The 23,010-nt window shown below is 34.5% G+C and overlaps 1 protein-coding gene across 1 annotated transcript; it reads right to left on the minus strand.

Moving 5' to 3' along the window:
- Positions 1-2,969: 2,969 nt before the first annotated feature.
- Positions 2,970-21,899, minus strand: LOC129219947 (uncharacterized). Its single transcript, XM_054854266.1, has 5 exons — positions 21,819-21,899; positions 18,311-18,358; positions 14,739-15,282; positions 4,374-4,498; positions 2,970-3,458 (listed from the first exon to the last, which is right to left on the minus strand). The coding sequence occupies exons 1-5, from the start codon at positions 21,897-21,899 to the stop codon at positions 2,970-2,972; spliced, it is 1,287 nt and encodes a 428-aa protein (XP_054710241.1).
- Positions 21,900-23,010: the final 1,111 nt, after the last annotated feature.

Consider the following 23,010-nt stretch of genomic DNA (forward strand, 5'->3'; position numbering starts at 1 on the left):
TTAGAAAAAAAAAATAGAAGTCCCAGGGAGAAATTCCTGGTCATGAAATACGATTTTAAAATATACTAAATGCAAACAAAAATGTGTGTCGTAAAAACACATGATTGAAAGTGAAACTTTTGTCTTCCTCCCCTTTTTTAAAAAAGTTCTAAACTGTCATTTCACACACGTTTCCTCTCACGCCATGTTCTTGTTCTTACTGTGACTGACTTAGGAATACTCACAAGAAAATTGCATATTTTAATGAGAAAGAATAGATTATGAACAACGAGCAACCAAGCAATATTCGAAATCCACTTTTTAGATGTCGCCCAAAACAATGAAAGATAATAGTTTTTATAAATTAAATTTTGTTAATAAACATTAACAAACTAATTTCAAGACTGAACGAAATCAATGAGGATTACACTTTTAAACAGATAAATTGAATCAAAGAAATCTTCATATTTGAAAAGTTTAAACTGCCGAAATTCCCCAAATATGTGCTTGTTCAGACTAGAATTTGTTAAATTTATTAGAAAAACTAACTTTATAATTACTACTAGAAAATCTGGAAAATCGTCCGTCAAGGTATGACGGGTGGAAATTGCATCTACAGTTGAACGAAACAATTGCGTGTTTGATGATATTTTGGTAGTTGAAATTTTAACCCTTACTCCGGAAGATTAACCCTCAACTCCAGTAATAGCGTTGATTGTTGACCACTTTTTGGTTCCTTCATTCTCTTTAAATTACAGTCTTACCAGTAAAACAATTAAGTTACCGGATCCAGTTCAGCCTTGTCGACGTAAAGAATTTCCCTGCATGACAAAACATTGCCAATAAATTTATCAAATTACCAAATAAATTTATCAAATTTTAAATAACCTACTAAATTTTTGGTGTCTCAACAATGAAATAATGCCGTCAGGCATTCTATGGCGTGAGTTGCATTGTGGTGACGTCTGAGCGTTACTCGATCAGTGATTTTGACTGTTATATATATGAGGGTTGTTTTTTAATGTTTTGGGCAGCAATTGAAAAGCGGAAGTATTTTAACTTTATAGTTACTATTAATTTTTACTGTTTTGAGCAGCAATTAAAAAGCGGAAGTATTTTAACTTTATAGTTACTATTATTTTTCATTTTATTTGGCAACAGTCAAAAAACAACTACGTCACTTCCGCCACATAAAAGTTCGCCGACCAGAATTTCAAAGCCCTCGCATTATTATTATTTTTTTTTACTTTAGAAGTGTGAAGTTATCCGGACTGGCGACTGTAAAGCTTTCTTCGTAAAACTTTATTTACCACTTTAAGAATAAATGCTTTTTAATACAGTGAAACCTGTGTAAGTTGACCACTTGCGGTGCAGTACTTTGGTGGTCAACTTAGACAGGTGGTCAACTTATAAAGGGGGTAATGATTTTTTTTTTTTTTTTTTTTTGGAATTCTTGCACCATGACACCTTTTGTAATTCTTGCAATTGACACCTACTCTTTCTGTTTAACTCACTTACATTGTTTAGCATTACTTTGAAACAATAATTTAAGATGTTATTAAAATATTTTTAGAGATTATTTTCCCAGAATGACATATAATGTGTCGTACAAATTTAAAATTTCAGTAAATTGATCAAAAAAAAAGCCTTATTGTTTATGAAAATTTACTCATTTTATATTAATAGTTCCTAAAAATTTATAGAAAAAATAATAATAATAAAAAATATTTTGCTAAATAAAATTTTAAAAAATAAACCAAGTGGTCAACTTACAAAGGGTTTTTTGCAATACTCCAATCCAAACTTTGTGTTCATTAGTGGTCAAGATAGACAGGTGGTCAAGATAGAGAGGTGGTCAAGTTACAGAGGTTTTCCTTCATTATATAAGATAGGACTAATTCCGTTCCTGACAAAAGCGGTCAACATAGACAGGTGGTCAACTTACAAAGGTGGTCAACTTTACAGGTTTTACTGTATTCATTTTTTTAATAAAAATGTTACGTGAGTTTTTTGTGTGAAAAATTGTGTTCGCTTACTATTCTTCCCATTTAATTACACTTTAGGAATAAAAAAAAAAAGATTAAGTAGAGTAGATAAGAAGAAAAGATACTTGAAAAACAAAAATATTTTTCTGCGATAATGAACTCCCTGCTCTTCTTCATTTTTCACTTTTTCTTATCGAGTTCTATTGGGAGTGTCATATTTATACCGGCTTTAGGTTTTGTTTGCTAAGACCAGTTATTATGGTTGTTCTAGAAGTCGCAAAAGCTTATGACACATTTTAGCTTATGAAGAAAGTAGATCAATCTGGGATTCAAAAAGTGCATCAGTTTTAATTACGTAAGATTTGTTCTCTTCTCTGTATTAGAGAATTTATGAGAAAAGTTTGCCTAGAATGAAAAAAAAAAACATTGAAATTTGAAAAAAAATAATATTTCAAGCTTTATGTAATCAGTTGATCATGATTTTTGAAAATCAGTCGAACGATCTTGCCAATCATGTTATCCTCAAGTACCAGAGTAACTCCTTGATGTTGAAAGTGTAATATATTTTACTGCTCTGTAAGCAAAGCAAATGAAATAAAAATCTTCTTAATGAAAGTCGTATTCATTGAGTCGCATTTCAAAGCAATAAATTAAGTTCAATTTTATCCATTAAGTAAAGCTTTTTCTTTAAATGTCTTTAATGTTAAATGTGTTTAATGTCTTAATGGAAGATTATATTTAATAAGATAATTGCATCTAACGTTGAAAACAGCAAAAATAATATCTTTTTCATTTTAAAGTATTTTCCAAAAACTTAAGAAGCGAGAATTTCAATTCTAAATCAAGGCGGAAAGTTTTTTATTTATGGTGTTTAAACTATTGCTTAGGACAAATAACTTTTTTAATGCAATGATGCAAATTACTAAATATAAGTGAAGAAATGAAATAAAATGTAAATCAAAATATTTTATTTTAGGAAACAAATTAAAACAAACTAAAAGTATGTCAGTATCCATATCTCTGATATCCTAACGTATTGAGTAAAGCTTGTTGAAGACCATAGCCATTATATCCCAAGCCATAACCTCCGAATCCTAGCCCTCCATTGGCAAGACCAACAAATGGTATTGCATTAACAAGTCCGGCATTTGGCAACCCGCGTTCAACAAGCAATCCAGCTTCAGCTCCGGCGCCTAACGCAGCAGGTGCCCCGAAAGGTCCGGCGTTATATCCGGCATATGGAGCAGAAGAGATCATCTTGACTGCAGCAGGATCTTGATTGGCTGTGCCAGGCTCGTTGGTCTTGACTTGGGCCCTGAATCCGGCATGGTCGGCAACGTAGTCTACCTGTCTATGGATGCCTCTGGCATCGGTGAATCCGTAACTGCCCTTCACGCCACTGGTTCCATCACCGACTTCTTCCCTGTATTGATCTCCATGCTTGTCTTTTATATTGTATCCAAACTTGTAAGGCTTAGGTGCGTGATGCACAGGCTGTAAAAATAAAAGTTTCATAAGGATTTTTCTCAATTATTTTTCTTTCTTCTGGTGCTTATTGCACTGGTTTATTTTGATGAGGACTACAATCTGAGTGCCTCTCTTACGCATGATATATTTTTATTTACAGAATACATATAAACAACACATGAAGGAATTTACATCACAAAGAGAGGAAAATACACCCGGAGCGAGGTATTGGAGTCGAACATACCGCCTCAAGTGTGCTTAGACCACTCAGCCAATGAGACCCCTTTTTTTCCAATTACGTAGTACTTTTGAACACTTTTTAGTTTTGCCATCTGCTTCTGCTTACTTCACAGCACTGTTTTTCTCCTTGACTTTTTACAGTTTAACTAATGCTTCGCTAATTCGCGCTTACGCTTTCGTGGCTGATTAGCAATAGTTTGATCTGATTAATGCTAGAACAGATTCATCGCCAAAGGAAACTGACAACAACTTGACGGCATTATACCGCTATATAACAACTCTTGTCTTTAACTGTATGTTTGGTCGATGTTGCATGGAAACTATTAGTTTGATGATTCATATCTTGCCCTTTTAATGGACTTCTTAACGAAACAATCCATCAAACAAGGTCATAAGATCCATCCAAATGTCAAAAAATCTCGCCAAAAAATATAAAATGAAGCCATTGAATAGCATGCCAAAAACTACATTTCAATAAAATAATTCGCTAAATTATAAAACACTGTCAAAATATCAGTTAAAAAGTAAAGTGTGTCAAAAAGAACAAAAAATTAATTCAATACTAATATTTATGAACTTTGTAGATACAGAATTTCTGCAATTGTCTTTTGATTTTGGAATGCGAGAAATTTTTGAGAAAAAGGAAGATTTAAGATTTTCTGCATAAAATATATTCTTGAGAAAGAAAAAACTCGAACTTACTACATGATAGGATGCAAGAGCAAAACTGGCCGCTAGGGCTAATACGAGAACCTGAAATAATAATACACAATTAATATTATTATTGCATAAAATATAAAAATAGAGGTAAATATAGCATAATAAAGCTAATTATGAAATTCATTTTAGGTTGGTACGAAACAGATTTCAAAACAAACTTCATCGTGATTTGCATTTAAATTTAAAAAAATAATAATAATTTTGTTTTGATCAGCAACATCATCATAACTGTTCAATCATTGGTTAGTGTAGTGAATTGGCTCCTAACCTTTGGCCCGCGGGTTACATGTGGCCCGCGAAGCTGAACCGTGCGAGCCATTGTTTTGTTCAATGTTACAAATCAAAGAGCACGATTAGTGGCAATGTAAATAATTTGGAGCCAGATAGTCAAAAATTTATTTCTGAAAAACAGATGCAGTTCATTAAATAAGCATCATGTAATGACAACAACAATTCTTAATTTTTAATTTTCTTTTACATGTTTTCTTATGTTATTTGGAAAAGTACTTATCACTTGTCCCTTATACTAATAGTATGTATTGATTTTAGTTGAGACATTTGAAACTTAAAATATGAAATACAGACCATATGAAAAGGAAAACTGAATATTGCTTATCTGACGAATTTTATATTTTAGACATCTTACGTTTAAACCATTTTGAACCTGCAAATTTGAATTATTTTAAACTTGTGTATAATAATACTTGATAAATATAAACTTGCGTTGAATATAATGTAATCTTTAATGCCAAGGGAAAGCGAAATGCTAATGGCACAGGCGTCTAGTGCGTCAAAAACGTAGAAGGTAAAAAAAGTGTTTGGGTTGAAGGGATATGGCCTATGAGAAGCTGTTTTTTTTTTTTTTTTTTTTTTTGAGCAATCACGATTGCTTATTGTTCTTATTTGACTGTTTTTGGCTTCTTTTGATTTTTTCCCCACCGCCACCCTCCGCACCATCACCGTCGACCGACTCCTCACGATGCTGCTCCTATAGCGAAAGCCGTCTCCAGGTTGCATCCATGTCCTACACACACGCGCATACATACATAACTATATACACGCGCATGCACACATACACAACTACATACACGCGCATACATACAAAACTACATACACGCACATGCACACATACACAACTACATACACGCGCATACATACACACAAACACATACACACACGCATATATACAGACACCTACACATACACACACAACTATCCACACATTCATGCTTGCACACAAACACAAACACGTATGCCTACGCACACATACACATACCCCGCCCCCACGCACACAAACTCTCATACACACAACAACCCACACACTCATGCCTGCACACAGACACAAACACACATGCCTACACACATACACATACCCCTACACACATACCTCCTCCCCACACACAAGCACACACGCCCACATACACACACACACACACTCGTGATTGCGAAAAACATAATTTGAATTCAAGATGACGAAATTCAATTTTTTTTTCTTTCTTAAAGTTGAGCAATATTAAAGGCTTTTAACATCGCTGATTCTATAACCGCCAAAAAATAGAATATGGCTCAAAAATCAGGACAGATGGCCACCTCAGATTTTCTCCTTCCAATTCAAAGTTCCATTTTTATGAAGAAAGATGAGAAAAGTCCGTTTATATAGAGTTTTTAGTTTTTATTTGCATAAGACAAATCAATCCACCCTTTTAAAAAAATCATTTTTCAATCCATCATTAATTTAATTTTAACTCTAAAAAGTGAGGGGTCCGTTTCCCCTCTTGTCCCCCACCCCACCCGTACGAGCCGCCTACGGCTAATAGTATATTACATATAGAGGCCGTCAATAGTTAGCCGAGCAGTATCGAAAAGGCTATGCTGATCCTAATCCATTACGACGCTGACAGGTTAGGTTTGCCATACTACATTTATTTCGTATGAAGCAAGAAACAAATATCTATCACATGAACAGGGTATATATCTGCATAAATATTCACAATTGAGTGCAAAACAGATTTTTTTTTTATATATAACCGAGAGCGGGAAGGGCAGCTGCATTTCAGCCCAAGCAAAGTATGGAAAATTATTTTTTTGTTCGTTTAGTAGATGTAGCAGCTTTAGAATCGTGCTTGCTTCTAATCTACTACATCTACTGAACATTGAACCAGCTAAAGATATTTTTCCCCAAATTATTTTTCAAAAGGGCAGCTGTCCCATTTGTCCCGGTTCTCCCCGGTGTTAGAAAACAATGAAACGTTACCTGATAGATCATAGTGAACAGATGTTGATATCAATTCAGAAATGTTTCTGTATTCAAAACCACACCTATTTATACAACTTTTAACGTCAGAAGCAAAACAAAGGAGAGCTTCTTCACACATGACTAAATACATGTTTTCACGTCGGTTTAATTTTTTATTTAATCGGATTAAATTTAGTAACTTATTTAATGTAAAGTGCAAAGTTAAGTCATTATCCGGTTCAAGTTCTTGTATACCTGTGTCAAATAATCTTCCAATTGTTGAGGGTGACGCAAGAACTCGTTTTATTTACCTTATTTTCCAAATATTTCAGCCCCTCGGAGTCGGACTAACGCAAGTCACATGATTTCTACTTCAAAGGAGAAGGGGAAACGTTTGCCTGGTGCATATTGTGCGGCTCTGAGGAGTTGAGCTCCGACTCTGACGATGTTTACCTCTGTTTCGGTAAATTGGGAGGGGTAATTGGCGCTAAGTTAAGTTGAGAAACTTTCTTAGTAGTTTTTCAAAAATATTCTAACTAAAATCGGAGCCAATGCCATATCTATTTTTCACGTTTAGTGAAAAACAGGTAACCTAACCTAAAGCAGGTAAACACTAGTGCTTTAGGTTAGGTTACCTGTTTTTCACTAAACGTGAAAAACAGGTAACCTAACCTAAGCACGGCTTTGACCGTAATAGAAAAATTAAAATTGGAATAGAAAAAGAACAAAATCGAATTTTCAAAAAATAGTTTCGAGGTGCACACTCCCATGCTACAAGCTAATTCTGTGCCACATTTCATGAAAATCGGTCGAACGGTCTAGGCGCTATGCGCGTCACAGAGATCCTGACAGAGAGAGAGAGAGATCCGGACAGAGAGACTTTCAACTTTATTCTTTACTAGTGGTACCCGCATGGCTTTGCCCGTAATAAAAAAATTAAAAGGTCTTTTGGTTCGCCTGTATATTTACAAATAATATGTGGTGAATTTTCTCGCCAATTGGCTTGTACCCATGTTACAGTTCCATGTTATGATAATTTTGTATCTCGACAATTGACTTGTGCCCATGTTACGGTTCCACGTTATGATAATTTCGTAATTTACTCCTCCATCTTGATAATTTTGTTCTTAAAATTGGAATAAAAAAATAACCACATCGAATTTTCGAAAAATCGCTTCGAGGTGCACAACCCCATGCTACAAACTAACTTTGTGCCAAATTTCATGAAAATCGGCCGAACGGTCTAGGCGCTATGCGCGTCACATAGATCTAAACATCCTACAGACATCCAGACATCCTCCGGACATCCAGACAGAGATACTTTCATCTTTATTATTAGTAACTAGTGGCACCCGCACGGCTTCGCCCGTAATAGAAAAATTAAAGGTCTTTTGGTTCGCTTGTATATTTACAAATGATGTATGGTGAATTTTCTCGCCAATTGGCTTGTACCGACGTTACAGTTCCACGTTATGATAATTTCGTATCTCGCCAATTGGCTTGTGCCCATGTTACGATTCCACGTTATGATAATTTCGTAATTTATGATAGTTTTTTTTTCTTAAAATTTGAATAAAAAAAGAACCACATCGAATTTTCGAAAAATCGCTTCGAGGTGCACACCCCCATGCTACATACTAACTTTGTGCCAAATTTCATGAAAATCGGCCGAACGGTTTAAGCGCTATGCGCGTCACAGACATCCTACGGACATCCTACAGACATCCTACAGACATCCTACAGACATCCTCCGGACAGAGAGACTTACTGCTTTATTATTAGTAAAGAAGACAGTTAAGGTCACAGCTCAACTAACCAGAACTACACTATACACGGTATGGGATTTGCGTTATTTTAACACTCGTAAATAATTACAAAGCATAATTAAAAATTACATTCACTTGGTTCGAAATGGAATAGGATTCTATATACAATACACTAATCAACTGAAAATCGCTATTTTTGGACTTACGCTAGTCCGGATCTGTGGTACAGATTTTAAAGCACGTATAATTGGGTAAAATACCAGTTAAATTTGATTTTGATCAGAGATCACATGTTCTTTTCAATAATTTTTCTCTTAATAATACATCTTTTAATTGAGTAAGAAATAAAGTATTTGAGATAGAAGCACTGAAACTGAAACTCATGAGCAAAATTCATGACAGAAAAGTTGACTGTAAAACAGAGTTGAAAAGGAAAAATATAATAGCCATTCACACATGTACAGTACATATTGCGATGAAAAATAAAAGTTAAATTTCTTCTAAAAATAACGCTATGGGAGGATTTGAAGTTAAGTTACATTCTTCAACGTAATGCATGCGAAAACCATTTAACTAACGAAGGAATTTTAAAAACTCTGAGTTGAATTAATTAACTTTACATTTATAGTTGATATAATTCTTATGTTCCTTTCAATCCAATTATATTTGTAAAAAAATCTGAGATTTGTGTGTGTGTGTGTGTGTGTTTCACTTAGCAAAAAGCTTTACAAGCTTTAAAAAACTGCTACATAAGGTAATTGTAATATGTTTAATAACATTTGCTTACAACCAAAAGATTGTAAAAACAATTTTTGAAATAGTTACCCTTAGTTTTTGAAAAACTAGTTTTCTTCCTAATTTGCAATTTTTTCGAAAAACAATTATTATATTGAATTGTAAAATAAACTCTTAGTCGTAAACACATGTTATTAGAATTACGGTAAGCAGAATTACGGTAAAAATGAACATTAAGTGCTACATATGATTTCATGTGGTGTATAATGATATGACTTATTAGATGAAAATTCAGTTTCTTGGAAGCCCAGCTGAGCAGCGCATGCGCCAAAGTGTCGCCATTGGCCTACGGAGGGTAGCAACAGACTGCCCCACTAAAAATTTCACAGAAGGGTTAACAACTCTATATAAGTAAACCACACTTTTAGAAAATCAGTCACAAACTGGGGGGGGGGGAATTAATTTGAATTCTTAAATTTTGAATTCAAATTATGTTTTTCGCAATCACGAGTTGCGACAGGACCCTACTCATTGGTTACTGCTCTACTCACTTGTTTCTAGACACGGCTCCTGTCCCTCCAATTCTACCCTTCTGTTGAACGGAGACGTGTGTATTAGTTGTGTATGTGTAGGTTTTTGTGTGTGCGTAGACCTGCGTGTGTGCACATTCGCGTGTGTGTATGTGTGTGAGTGCGTATGTGTATGAGCATGCGTGTGTCTAGGACATGGACGCCACCGACCAGGAGCGGCTACCGGAGGACGGAGCCGCGCCTGCAGTTGACAGGGCCCGATCAAGCCAAACTGGTGCCCAGGTCCTGAGTAGATGCTAGTGCCCCCCCCCCCCACACATGAGAAAATCCGCGCAATTTTAAAGTCAATGTTTCAAACTAGAAACCTAATTACTAGAAACTACATTTTAAAGGAACATTACTACATTTGAAAGGAAATCTGGGATTTGAATACCAAACACTTTATAATTACCAAACTAATCACAGTTAAAATTGCCTCTTAAGGCGAAAAAAAGTTAAAAAACAATTTAAAACTGCAAAAAAAAATCTTACTAATTCTGACATCAAGCTTTAAAAAAGCTTCTTTCTGGCTTTAACAGATGAAAATGTGTCTATCAAATAACTGAAATCTATGTTTGATGTCACAGAATTTTCAATTGTCAATAAGGAAAATGCCTGTAAATTATAATGAGAAACGCAGCTTCTCAAATGATTTTTATTCTTTTCAAAAATGAAAAGGAACGTTCACTGGAACAGCTGCTGATAGGCAAGGTAAGAAGAAGCTGCAGGGGTGAATCCACATTCGGAAATGTATGTGTAATGTTTAGTGATCTTATCCTTTTAAAACATTCTCCAGGAGAAGGGTTACTTTTTGCAAAAATTTGAAAGTGTGTTAATTCTTCTGGAAAATGTTCATCTATGTCTTCCGAGTAATTATTTTGAAATTTCAAAGCTAAGGGACAACGACTTCTTTATGCGAAATGTTTTTAACTTTATGAGGTTTTGAGCTGATTTTTAAAAAAATTTGAGCCTCCTCTCCCTTAAAGTTGAGAAAAAGTAAAATGAGCTTTAAAAAAAAAAGAAGTAAGTAAGTGAATTTAGGCTAGGCTATTTTGGTGCCCCTAAATTTGTGGTGCCCAGGTCCGCGGACCCGCTGGGCCGTGCGTTAATCAGGCCCTGGCAGTTGACGGTGGTGGTTGAAAAAGGCACGGAACATCAACGACGGTCAAATGAGAACAATAAGCAATCGTGATTGCTCAAAAGAGAAACGAGCTGATGTGTGCATCACATGACTTCTTTTTACACCAATTTAATGTTATTTCTCCATTACTGGCAATTTTAATGTGATTCAATAGTTTGCTCTCTAAATATCACCAACAGTGGCCAAATTGAAACATATTTTTAAATAAAATCGCCAAATTTGTCGTCAAGTTGGCGACCAAAAGGTTGGCGATATATCGCCAAGTGTTTGAAAAATTATAACACACTGGAGTTTATATTGAAATTAAAAATGATTTCCCCCAAAAAAGGTGTAAAAGATCTCCTTTGGAACATCCGAATGCGACGAAAAAGAGAGGTGCACAACTAGACCCCACTTGGAGACTACGTACCAAATTTCAACTTTCTAGGACTTACCGTTCTTGAGTTATGCGACATACATCCGCACATACGCACAACATACATACGTACATACAGACGTCACGAGAAAATTCGTTGTAATTAACTCGGAAATCGTTATTACGGATATTTTGGGTGTTTATACGTTCTTAGGCACTTATACACGTGTGGTCGAGTCGAAAAAAAAACTCAATATTCATTTGGGGGTGAGTAAAATGGAAATTAAAGTCGATTTTTGAGTGAAAATTTTTTCGCGAATACAATACTTCCTTTTTTGTAAAAGGAAGTTAAAATGATTTTATTGATAGCTGAGCGCACGTCTTTCTAGTGCTACATTCGGAAACAGGCACCGGTCGCACCGGTGCCACCGCAAGCGGTCGAAACGGTTGAGTCCCTAATTGAAAACGTATTGTGACTCGATCGTTTCTGAACGCTTGCGATGGCACCGGTGTGACCGGTGCCTGTTTCCGAATGTAGCGTAGTTTTAGCCATTCTGCTCTTTTTTCAGTTAACTGGAAATACCATCCTCAAATGGCACGTGGTCGTGTATTTTTGGCATATTACAAGTTTTTTCGGCGTTAATTTTAAAGGAGTGTTTTATTTGATGTTTCAATAATAAAATAAACGTTTTTTTGGACCAAGTTGTGTTTAAAGGCGTGGGCCGATTGTTGGACATTTATTTCTTCTGCAGTTTCAGTAGCCGGCCAAGGTAAGTTGATTTTTGATACTGTGCTTTTTGGTTTGCTTGGTTTGTTTTGTCTTAGTCTCGAAGTTAGTTACGTTCTTAAAATGGCTTTCATAATGCTCATTAAATAATTATTAAATTTCAGTATTTAGATGAAATAACAATTTAGCCTTGTTCCGTGTAAACTTCACAAATTGCAACACCTGCCGGCAATCGCTCAGTGTAATTCTTGATAAAAACAGATTATTTGGGAATGATCCCTATGCTTCATTGTCTATCCAAGAATGATTGAAGGCTCATTTAGTCACTGATATTTTTTTAAGCTTCTATGATATTCAAATGGAATTTTCAATAATTTGTAGACTTAGTTAGCTATGAAACTTTGCTATATTTCACAGTATGTGCAGTGAGAGGGAAATTCTTTTAAATGTTAATATTTCATCAAATTTCCAAACTTTTCTTTCAAATTTTAGCGCGATTATTCTCTTGTATGCTGTAAAGTTTTCTGAAAGTCTGGTAAACCAGTATGGAAAACTGTACGTGTTATGAGCCAAAAACATGTGAACGAAATTGATTATTTTGAAACAAATGCTTATATCTTCGTAAATATGAGTGATATTTTTCACGAAAATCTTTAAAATTATTGTGCACACTAAGTAAACTATTTTCGGAAATTTACAACGTATTTTCAGCTATTTACAATGAAGGATGATCAAAAGTCATTTTTCGGTTTTTCAATTTGCTGCAAGTTTCCTAAATGCTTGGGTGATTTAGTTTCTACTGAAATATGTCAGCTGAAGCATACCTTTTATGTGACAAAAGTTGCAGAACTATTGCTCCCTTATTTCTTGAGATATTCCTTAAACTGCGAGTTTTTGCCAGTGATGCAGGTTTTTTTTTCCACCACTATATTTTCTGAGTTTACGTTTACTGATATATTATTTTTTCTTTTTGGTACTGTTTAGCGCAATAGTGACAAACCTACGACCGGATGGCGAAATTCGGCCCGCGAAACTGATCACTGTGTCCCGCTGTTTTGTTTATTGTTACAAAACGAAAAGCGCGATTTGTGACATTGTTACAAATTTGGTTCCAAATGGTCAGAAATTGGTTTCTGAAAAACAAATGCATTTAACAAAAGAAGCATAGTAATAATAACATTATGATAACAACTTATGAAAAAGCTATACAATATTTTTTAGGTTCAAACTACGGCACATACTGACAATTTATGGCTGTTGTATTATGAAAAAAAAAAAAACTAATTTTATTATTTTTTGAAAAATTCAATTTTTAGCATATTTTTTCCAACTTTCAGCCTAATGCACGAACTGAAGATGTCAACTTAGATTTTTTAAATTATTTTTCGCCAATTGAGGATACCAAACTACAACTTTTGAGAGTAACGAGATTCCGAAATAAAAAAATCGATTTTTTCGAACCATCCTGTTAAACAACGGTGTCGCTACAAATAATAAGACAGAAAGCTTGTCTAGATGTCTGGATTTTACGTTCGTAGTGACAAGACTGTTCGTTCGAGGTAAAATTTCTACTTTCATTTGTAGTAAAATCGCGAAAATAATGAGATGGAAGTGACACCGTAAATGGTGAGCATTTGACAACAACTTAGAAACATCTCGAAATATTTGAAGACGAAAATGATGCTTGTATTCAGTGTACATGAGTATATGCAACCATGATGTTGTTATCGTTTGAATTTTGTTTAGCTAGAAATAGAGATGTTAACGAAATACAGGATAATCAACTGGAAGTCGTAGGTTTCAAATTTTCAAATCTGCCCTTATGTCGAGATTTTAAAAAACAATGTTAATGAAAACATAACAGAAGTTACCAGTAAACATACAATCGAAACAAATGACTTTTTAAATTTATAAAACAGGCTAGGCCTTGCGGGTATTGCTAGTTATTAAATAAAGGATCAAAAAATGTGGTAAAAACTTTGTGCAAATGATTCTTTTGCAAAATTAATTATGCTTTGAAGGGTTTTTTTTCTTAAATTTGAATAGCTATTCATGTTTTTTACCTCAAAAGAGCGTCATTCCCTTATTTCCCCCTACTTCAAAATTCTTCAATCTTGTTCGGCCACAGTCGATGCAGAATGGACCGAGCCTCGCCTGAATACTGAGTAAATACAGGGACCCTAATTAATAGGTTTCTTTGAAACTTTTATGTAGATTCTGATCAAACAAGTTTAAGAGAAAATCGACTTTTTTACATAAATAACGGAACAACCTGATTTAAAATATGCCAACCCTGTTTGAACCCAAAATAAAAGTAAGAAAATCAATCATTAACAAAGCCAAAAGTTGGAATATTTTATAATTTCTTTTCGAGAATATTTAATGTTTTTTTTTTCTCGGGGGAGGAAGTATATAAATTAAGCTTGAAGATTTACACTAACTCATAATGCAAATTTGAAAATAGTGAACGTTTTTGTAAAATTAATTTTATCAATGTTTAAATGTTGCAACACTTATATTTCTTACGTAAAGTTTCTTAGTTTTAACAATGTTAACTCAGTCTTAACAAAGTTAGATCATATTTCAATTAGAACTTATCTTAGCATTCAGTGCTTTGTCTTTAAACGTTAATTTATAACAATCAGTAAATTCTTGCATAGATAAATGAATTTGACAATGACACTCACAAATATAAACACAAAAACACAAAAATTTAGTTTGGTTCTTTATTTCATTAAATGACACAAACTTTATTGTAAAATGTAAAAGCCTACAACACAAACTAGAGTATTTAACAAGTACTAAAAAATCTAATAACCATATCTTGCATATTCTAAGCCCCCAAGAAGTCCATTGTCACCAAGTCCACCCAAAAGCAAGCCATTGTTTGCGTTCCTTAATCCAGCAACATTAAGAGCTAATCCATTTCCAATGGCACCTGTTGCAGCGGGCAATACAAGTTGAGGAGCCCCGAATGATCTTGCTTGAAGATTTGCCGCATTTCCAGTAGAACTGACTGCTAATCCATTGGAAAGACGTCCTGCAGCATTTGCAATGGAGTTGACAGCTAATCCGTTGGCAAGAAGTCCTGGGCCATCAACGACCTTTGGAGCCGAAGAGAGGAACTTAACAGCTGCGGGATCTTGATTAGCTGTTCCTGGTTCGTTGGTTTTTACCTGCGCTCTGAATCCAGCCTTATCTGCAACATAATCGACTTGTCTGTGCACTCCCCTGTCATCTGTGAAGCCGTAGCTTCCCTTGACACTGCCGGCTCCGTTACCAACTTCCTCCCTATGTTGCTCTCCGTGTTTATCTTTAATGATGTATCCGAATTTGTAAGGCTGTGGAGCATGATGGACAGGCTGAAAGGAGACAAAAGGTCAGATGCAATCCTCATATAAATAATAGCCGATGATCGAGTAACCCGCGTGTTTTAACAATGAATCTCGTGCCGCGGCATAATAATTTGATAATATGTTTTGGTAATGTTTAACATTACCCAAGGTTTTATTGTGACAAGGCTGAACTCGATCCGGCCACAAGACTGATTTCAAGGGAATGAAGAAACGAAAAAATGGTTAACAATGAACGCTACCTATTGGAGTTTAGGGTTCATCCACTGGAGTTAGGGTTACAATTTCAAGTATCAAAATATCACCAAACAGGCAATGGCTTCGTTCAAACGGAGGAGCAATTTTCCCCCGTCATACCTTTGACGGGCTACTTTCTAGTATAAGTATAACTATGGTATAACCTCAGACTATGATGCTTACCTCTGCGCAACTAACTTATAGTCAATTAGAAGAGAAATGGTGAGTATCATAACAAAGTCTTGAAGAAAAACAAAGCATATGGCGATAGTCTGACTCTGATAAAATGACTTTCAATAGGTTGGTTCAGGTTCTTGTTTAAGATAGGAGTAAGGAATGCCTGTTTGCTTTGCTAATAATATTTATTGGCGTTGTGCATGTACACTGTATGACTAAGTTTCCCATGGAAAATTGGTAAGCGGTTAGTTAAGACGATCTTATCTGCATGCAGCAGGAGAAAGGAATTATAGCAAGGGGATTGTTATTTGCCTGTTTTATCCATCTCGATGACTGTACTTCGAATCCAGAAAATTGGCATCCTGAAAACTCATAGACACTTCCGTTTCTGCCTATAAACCGGATGTTAGCCCATTCATTTCATCGATTTATCGATGGCTGAACACTTAAGAATTTCTATTTTCTCGACGTAAACGTCAATAAACTCGTTCCCGTTCAAGCGTCTTGTTATCAGAACCACATTATTGTAAAGTTATGTGCTTGGGGTGAGCTCCCCAAATAACACGTTTCATAGGCTTTTTTTAGTTTCTCTCTCTCTCTCTCTCATGTTTTTTTACTTAATTCCTTTCTAAGTTCATATAAAAATTTGTCGTGTTCGTCATTTAGCATTTAGCACTTTTTAATATTACAAGTGAATTTCTTCAGAATTTTTTTTTCTACTATTATTTTTTAAGAAAGAAAAAAAAAAGAAATTGGTATTACAATAAATTTAGTGATGGGTGAAGCGTCCTGAATCTCTGTGAAAATAAAATGACTATGGTTGACTCGGAGTTTTTCATGATTGTTCTTCTAGGATAATCTTAAGATTGTGTTTTCTACTTACGTTTTTTCAGTCCAACAATTGTTACCAAATCAAAAGACATGGCCCGTTAAAGAAGACTGACTAATATGCAAATTTAAGGACTTTTGAACTCGTACCAGAAAGGTTCAGCGATGTAAGTTTTAATCTTGCTTAATTGCTTGCTTTATCTAATTGGTTAGTTGATTTATACTTTGAAAAAAGTATTACAGTGAAACCTGTGTAAGTTGACCACTTGTGGTGCAGTACTTTGGTGGTCAACTTAGACAGGTGGTCAACTTATAAAGGGGGTAATTTTTTTTTTTTTTTTTTTTTTTTTTTGTCATTTCTTGCACCATGTATTCATTTTTTGACTAACTGACACTTACTCTTTCCATTCAACTCACTTTCATTGTTTAACATTACTTTGAAACAATAATTTAAAATGTTATTCAAATATTTTTAGAGTTTATTTTCTCAGAATGACGTATAATGTGTCATGTAAATTTAAAATTTCAGTAAATTGATCAAAAAAAAAAGTCATTGTTTATAAAAAAAATTATTTGATATTAATAGTTCCTAAAAATTCATAGCTAATCAAAAATAATAAATTTTTCGCTGATTTTTTTTCTCATATACATTTAATACATTTATAACCATAATGATCTACTTTTCAACAAAATAACTCCTTATTGAAGTTTGGCGCACTTATTAGACACTAGTTTTGGAAATTCCATATGTGTCAGCTAATTTTCTCTGGATTTCTCCCTTTTCAATTAATTTTAATATTTCATACTTTTTATCAATCTCAAGTTTAACTAACTTTCTTTTTGAAGCCATTTTTTGTAAAACTATAACACAAAGAGTAACGAGCTGGACTCTCATAGTTCTAAAAGGCAGTTGAAAATGAAAATGTCCTATTTCTTAATCCCTTGCACCAGAAATACTGCAATGCAAGTAACTTTTACTCTAGCACAATTCCAGTGTTGCCACAAAATATTGCAACTGGAAAAAAATACTTTGCACTTTTCTACTGACACATGTTTTCATTGAACAGAGAGTACAAAAGGCAATCTCAAATAGAACAACAAAAGAAAAACAAGTTTGGAGAATGAAAGGATTCTTAGTAGTTTTTCAATGTGGTTTAACTTACAAGGAGGTTTAGTTATGCTGCTCTTTTATTTAGTTGGTAAAATGCTGGTCTGGCATCAAAAATATTCTTGAAAAGCTTTTAAAAACATAATAATAAAATAAAATAATTTGCTAAATTAAGTTTTAAAAAATAAACCAAGTGGTCAACTTACAAAGGGTTTTTTACAATACTCCAAACCAAATTTGGGGTACATTAGTGGTCAAGATAGACAGGTGGTCAATATAGAGAGGTGGTCAAGTTACAGAGGTTTTCCTTCATTATACAAGATAGGACTAATTCCGTTCCTGACAAAAGCGGTCAATTTAGACAGGTGGTCAACTTACAAAGGTGGTCAACTTTACAGGTTTTACTGTAATTTTATAATAATCTTTATTTAATTTAATAAATATTTCACAATTAATGGAAATTTAAATTTAAAGCCAACACTTTGCAGCTATTGCTAGAATTATACAATAATATGCCAAAATTTAGCATCCGCGAAGAAGGCTCAGTTTCCACAATTCTTACATTATTTGCAATTTAAATTGCTGTACGATATAGTGTAGTTATTGTTATAATCGGCTAGATGTATGCATTTTATTGCTAAAACACACATTTTTCGGAGTAGATATACTTAGAAGTGATAAACTTACTGTTTCTGAAGAAGCGGCAAGTCCAGCAATAGAAATAAGTAGCAGAACCTGAAAATAAAAGAAATATCATTCTATAAGAGGAAGGAATAAGATCACTGTGGTTAAATTAATGTGGAATAAAATCTATCGTAGCATACAAGTTATATTAGTGTACTTGAGTATGTATTCAAACTTTCATTAAAAAATATGCTGCTTCAAAGAAATGTAATTTTTTTATGGGCCTTAAAAACTTCAAGTGTTTCGCACACTTTAATCACTTATTCTTTTAGAAACATTTGAAATTAGACTAGCCGTTTTTCATGCACGAAAGAACTAAAACATGCATTGAAAGCCGCGTTCGAATGTATAAAATCTTTATTATTGAATAATTTTACTAAACTATATGGCAACTGTAGTTTGTGGTCTAACTGTAAAATTATATGGTTTCTGTTAAATCTAAACATATTTATTTAACTTTAGGTTGCAGGGTACGGGACATTTAACCAATGTCCAAACTTCAACATACTTAAACGGAACTTAATGACGAGAGACAGCGCAAGATTAAAACAAGAACTATATTTATAAAATAAAAAAAATATAATAAAAAAAAAACAGGTTGAAACATTGTTAAGGTTACTCGCGCGTGTCAAGAAATAACAAGCAAGCCTTGACCACCATAATATCGGCAGTTTTATACAAAATATAGTACAAGACCTTCATTTATTGAAACAAATATCACTACCTTCTTTATTAAAAACTAGTAGCACTCGCACGGCTTTGCCCGTGGCAAAAATTAAAAGGTCATTTGGTTTGCCTGTATATTAACAAATAATGGATGATGAATTTCTCGCCAATTTGCTATATTCATTTGCTTGCCCATGTTACGGTTCCACGTTATGATAATTCCGTAATTTATTCATATAAGTTGTGATTTGCTCGGTAAATTGTTCTTAAAATTGGAATATAAAAAGAATAAAATCGAATTTCCGAAAAATCGCTTCGAGGTGCACATCCCCATGCTACAAATTAATTTTGTACCAAATTTCCTAAGAATCGGCAGAACGGTCTAGGCGCTATGTGCGTCACAGAGATCCTGACGGAGAGAGATCCAGATAGACAGAGATCCAGACTTTTTCAGCTTTATTTTTAGTAAAGAAAATTACAGTTAAGAAAAAAAATTGACCATCAAAGATAGTATGCTACAAATCGATTGATAACCAAGAAAGCAATTTTACATGAAAAGAAACAATTTTTAGTGCATTAATGCTTGTTTTAGTAAAGTGTTTGAGAAAATTACGTTACCTTAGCAATCATCTTTGCTGAAGATAGAAACATATAATGTATTCTATCTAAGGCTCTGGCTTTTATATCATAGAAAAATAAATCTCTTGTTCACAACTCTGCATATCAATTTGGTCTTTCATGATTTCACGCTCCGGAATCCAATAATCGTTCCACATTAAACTTGAATTTTGTATACATATCTGTACCCAATGACCATTCCTCATGTCAGCATCTCTGTGCTCAGTGACCGTGATTTCCTGCCGTGTTTTCAATTGTTTCTCTTTTTGTTCAGGAAGAAAGAAACAAATTTGATAAAATAATCCGTTTTAATCAGATAAGGAAATGCTCAGATTAAGAACTTAATATTTTCATGTATATAAATTCCAAAAAAATATTTTTTTCCAAACATTTTTTTTTTTTGGAGCAATCACGATTGCTTATTGCTTTCATTTGACTGTTTTTGACGTTCCTTTGATTTTTCCCATCGCCACCCTCTGCAGCATCACCGTCGACCAGGTCCTCACGATGCTGTACCTCTAGCGAAAACCGTCTCCAGGTTGCGTCCATATCCTACACTTACACGCATACATACACGCACCTACACACATATACATATATACATCTACACACATATACATATATACATCTACACACATATACATATATACATCTACACACACCTATCCAAACACACACATACACAAACACATAAATACATACACACACACCTACACACTCACATACACACGACTACAAACACACTCATGCTTGCACACAGACACAAACACATATGCCTACACACCCGTACACATACCCCCCACACATATCTACACACATACACACAACTACCCACACAATCATGCCTGCACACAGACACAAACACACATGCCTACACACACACATACCCCCCACACACAAACACACATGCCTACACACACACATACCCCCCCACACACAAACACACACTCTTGCAGATACACACACACTCGTGTTTGCGAAAAACATAATTTGAATTCAAGATGACAAAATTCAATTTTTTTTTTTTTTCTGACTTGCTCTAGAAGTACTCTTATTTTTTTCCCCGCTTGGATCGCGTATACATTTTCCTTCGTGTTGCAACGAAAGATTAGTTCTAAGGACATGTTAATTTCTTTTTAATATCGTCGAATTCAATAAACTAACTATTCTTTTCAAGTCTCTACCACGTTGCATTTGCTTGCGAAACCGAAAGAAGCGGTTTTTTTTTTTTTTTTGTCTCTATCATTTTACAATACGCATAAGAGCCTTGTTTGGGCAACCCTCGACCATCTTTATCACCAAAATACCCGGATCAAATATGTATCCTCTAAAAAATGTGTATCCCCTAATGTATATCCTCTCTTTATGTTTGCATAGATTATAACTAATAATAGCAAGAACTTAAGTTCGTTAAATATTCACTTTTTATTTTCAGTGTTTAATGATAAAGCCTTATCGTGATCATGCTTCACTTAGACCCCCTGAGTGTTTAAATCAGAAGAATGTGGGCCAATTTTTGGTGAAGAAATTGGGGGATTTTTTAAAACATTTTAAAAGTTTTTTGTAAAGAACTTTTTGCAAATTTTGTTACAAAACATGTTTTTTTGAGAAATTACGATTGCTTTCATTTGACTGTTTTTGGCATTCATATTTTATTTTCCCACCAGCACCTTCTGCAGCACCACCGTCGACCGGTCGCCTCACGATGCTGCTCCTCTAGAGAGCAAAGTCTCCAGGTTGCGTCTATAACCTACACTTACACGCATGCATACACGCAAGTACACACAAACATATACACACAACACACACATACATACGCCTACACACATACACACACAAACACATACACACACTCAAACACATACACACACGCATACATACAGACACGTACACATACATACAGATACCTACACATACAAACACACCTACACACACAAAAACACACACGCCTACATACACACACACACTCGTGATTGCGAAAAACATAATTTCAATTCAAGAGATCAAAACTCAAATTATTTTTTTTTTTAATTGCAATGAAGAGAGATTCAGCTTATTTAAGGATTTGTTCTTCCAGACTATCCGGATCTTTGATCACCGGATTGTCTTTAGTCCCAGTTAGTTAAGATAAACGGGATCTTTTGTACATGCAGGAAAACAAGATCAAATCACGGCTTGTGAACTCCGATGGTAGTCTGCCTCAGTTCACTCAGAAAACGACTGTGACCTCAGAAAACCGTGACCCGTAAGCCACAGCCCCGTAAGATACTGGATTACATTTAATACCAGAAAATACCAAAGCTACCATTGTTTATAAGTCTTCATGGATACGAACTCCCGGCGTACCAATTAATAATCATTAAAAAAAAAACTAATGTGGTTTTGAGCCATCAGATTATGCCGAATCGTTACTGTTGGCATAGTCTGAATTTGCAGTCAATGGTAAATGATGTATGTTGGTGTACTGTGCTAATTTATCCATTATGAAAAATACCCTATCAATGGCATATCGGGCATAGATGGCTCATAACTACTCCACTTTTCTCATATATTTTCAATAATTTTGTAACTGTTCATGTTTCCAAGCTGTAGAAACCCATTTTACACATCTAGCGTTCTCTTTATTTAATTTTTGAATACTTCTTTTAAAAGTATTTATTAAAAGTACCTTTTTATTTTTTTTTTATTTGCGCCAATGTTACCCTTACGTGTGCGTTACTTTGGCCCAAAGGTTTTCCCTACATAAAACCATTGTAGAACCAACTAGAGCCAAAGAAAAACGTGTGCTCACGTGTGCTCATAGGAAAAACTATTTATTTGAAAGGAAAATACATTTTACAAGAAGTTTGAGTCACGCATATTTGTTTAAAGTAAAAAATATATTTTTTAAATGTTTGTGCCTGCTTATTTATTGTCTCAGAAATTACCGACGGGGAACAATCATCTTTTCATCAGTTTTGGAAACTGAATTATTTAATTACGACGACACCATTCTTAAAACAAAGGATTTTTGGCCACTTGCAAAACTTTTTGATATTTTTCATGCTCTCAACATTAGCTACTTCTTTCATGAATAGTTATCCCAAGAAACTTGAACTCATTCCAGTCTACAATAACGAAATTCCGTAAACTTCCCAACAAAATTTGTAAGAAGTAGATGCAATTGGGGGAACGCGTTCTAAACCTCCAGCAACTTTTAGTTCTCTTTCATCTTCCATATTAAAAGCCATGTAACGGAGCCCTGAGGAATTGAGTCTGCAATCGCTCTGTTAATCCGTTGCCGAAAATGCCTGGTGTTTTCTAGTGCTTTTCTTGTTTACACTTTTACTTTTACCTTTCCTTATATTTTTCAAATCTCTCTGACAGATTTTTTCATGTTTTTATTCTGGACTGAAGTAGGTCGTTATTTTTAGGTAGGA

This window comes from Uloborus diversus, chromosome 1 (genome assembly GCF_026930045.1).
Source record: "Uloborus diversus isolate 005 chromosome 1, Udiv.v.3.1, whole genome shotgun sequence".
NCBI classification, from domain to species: domain Eukaryota; kingdom Metazoa; phylum Arthropoda; class Arachnida; order Araneae; family Uloboridae; genus Uloborus; species Uloborus diversus.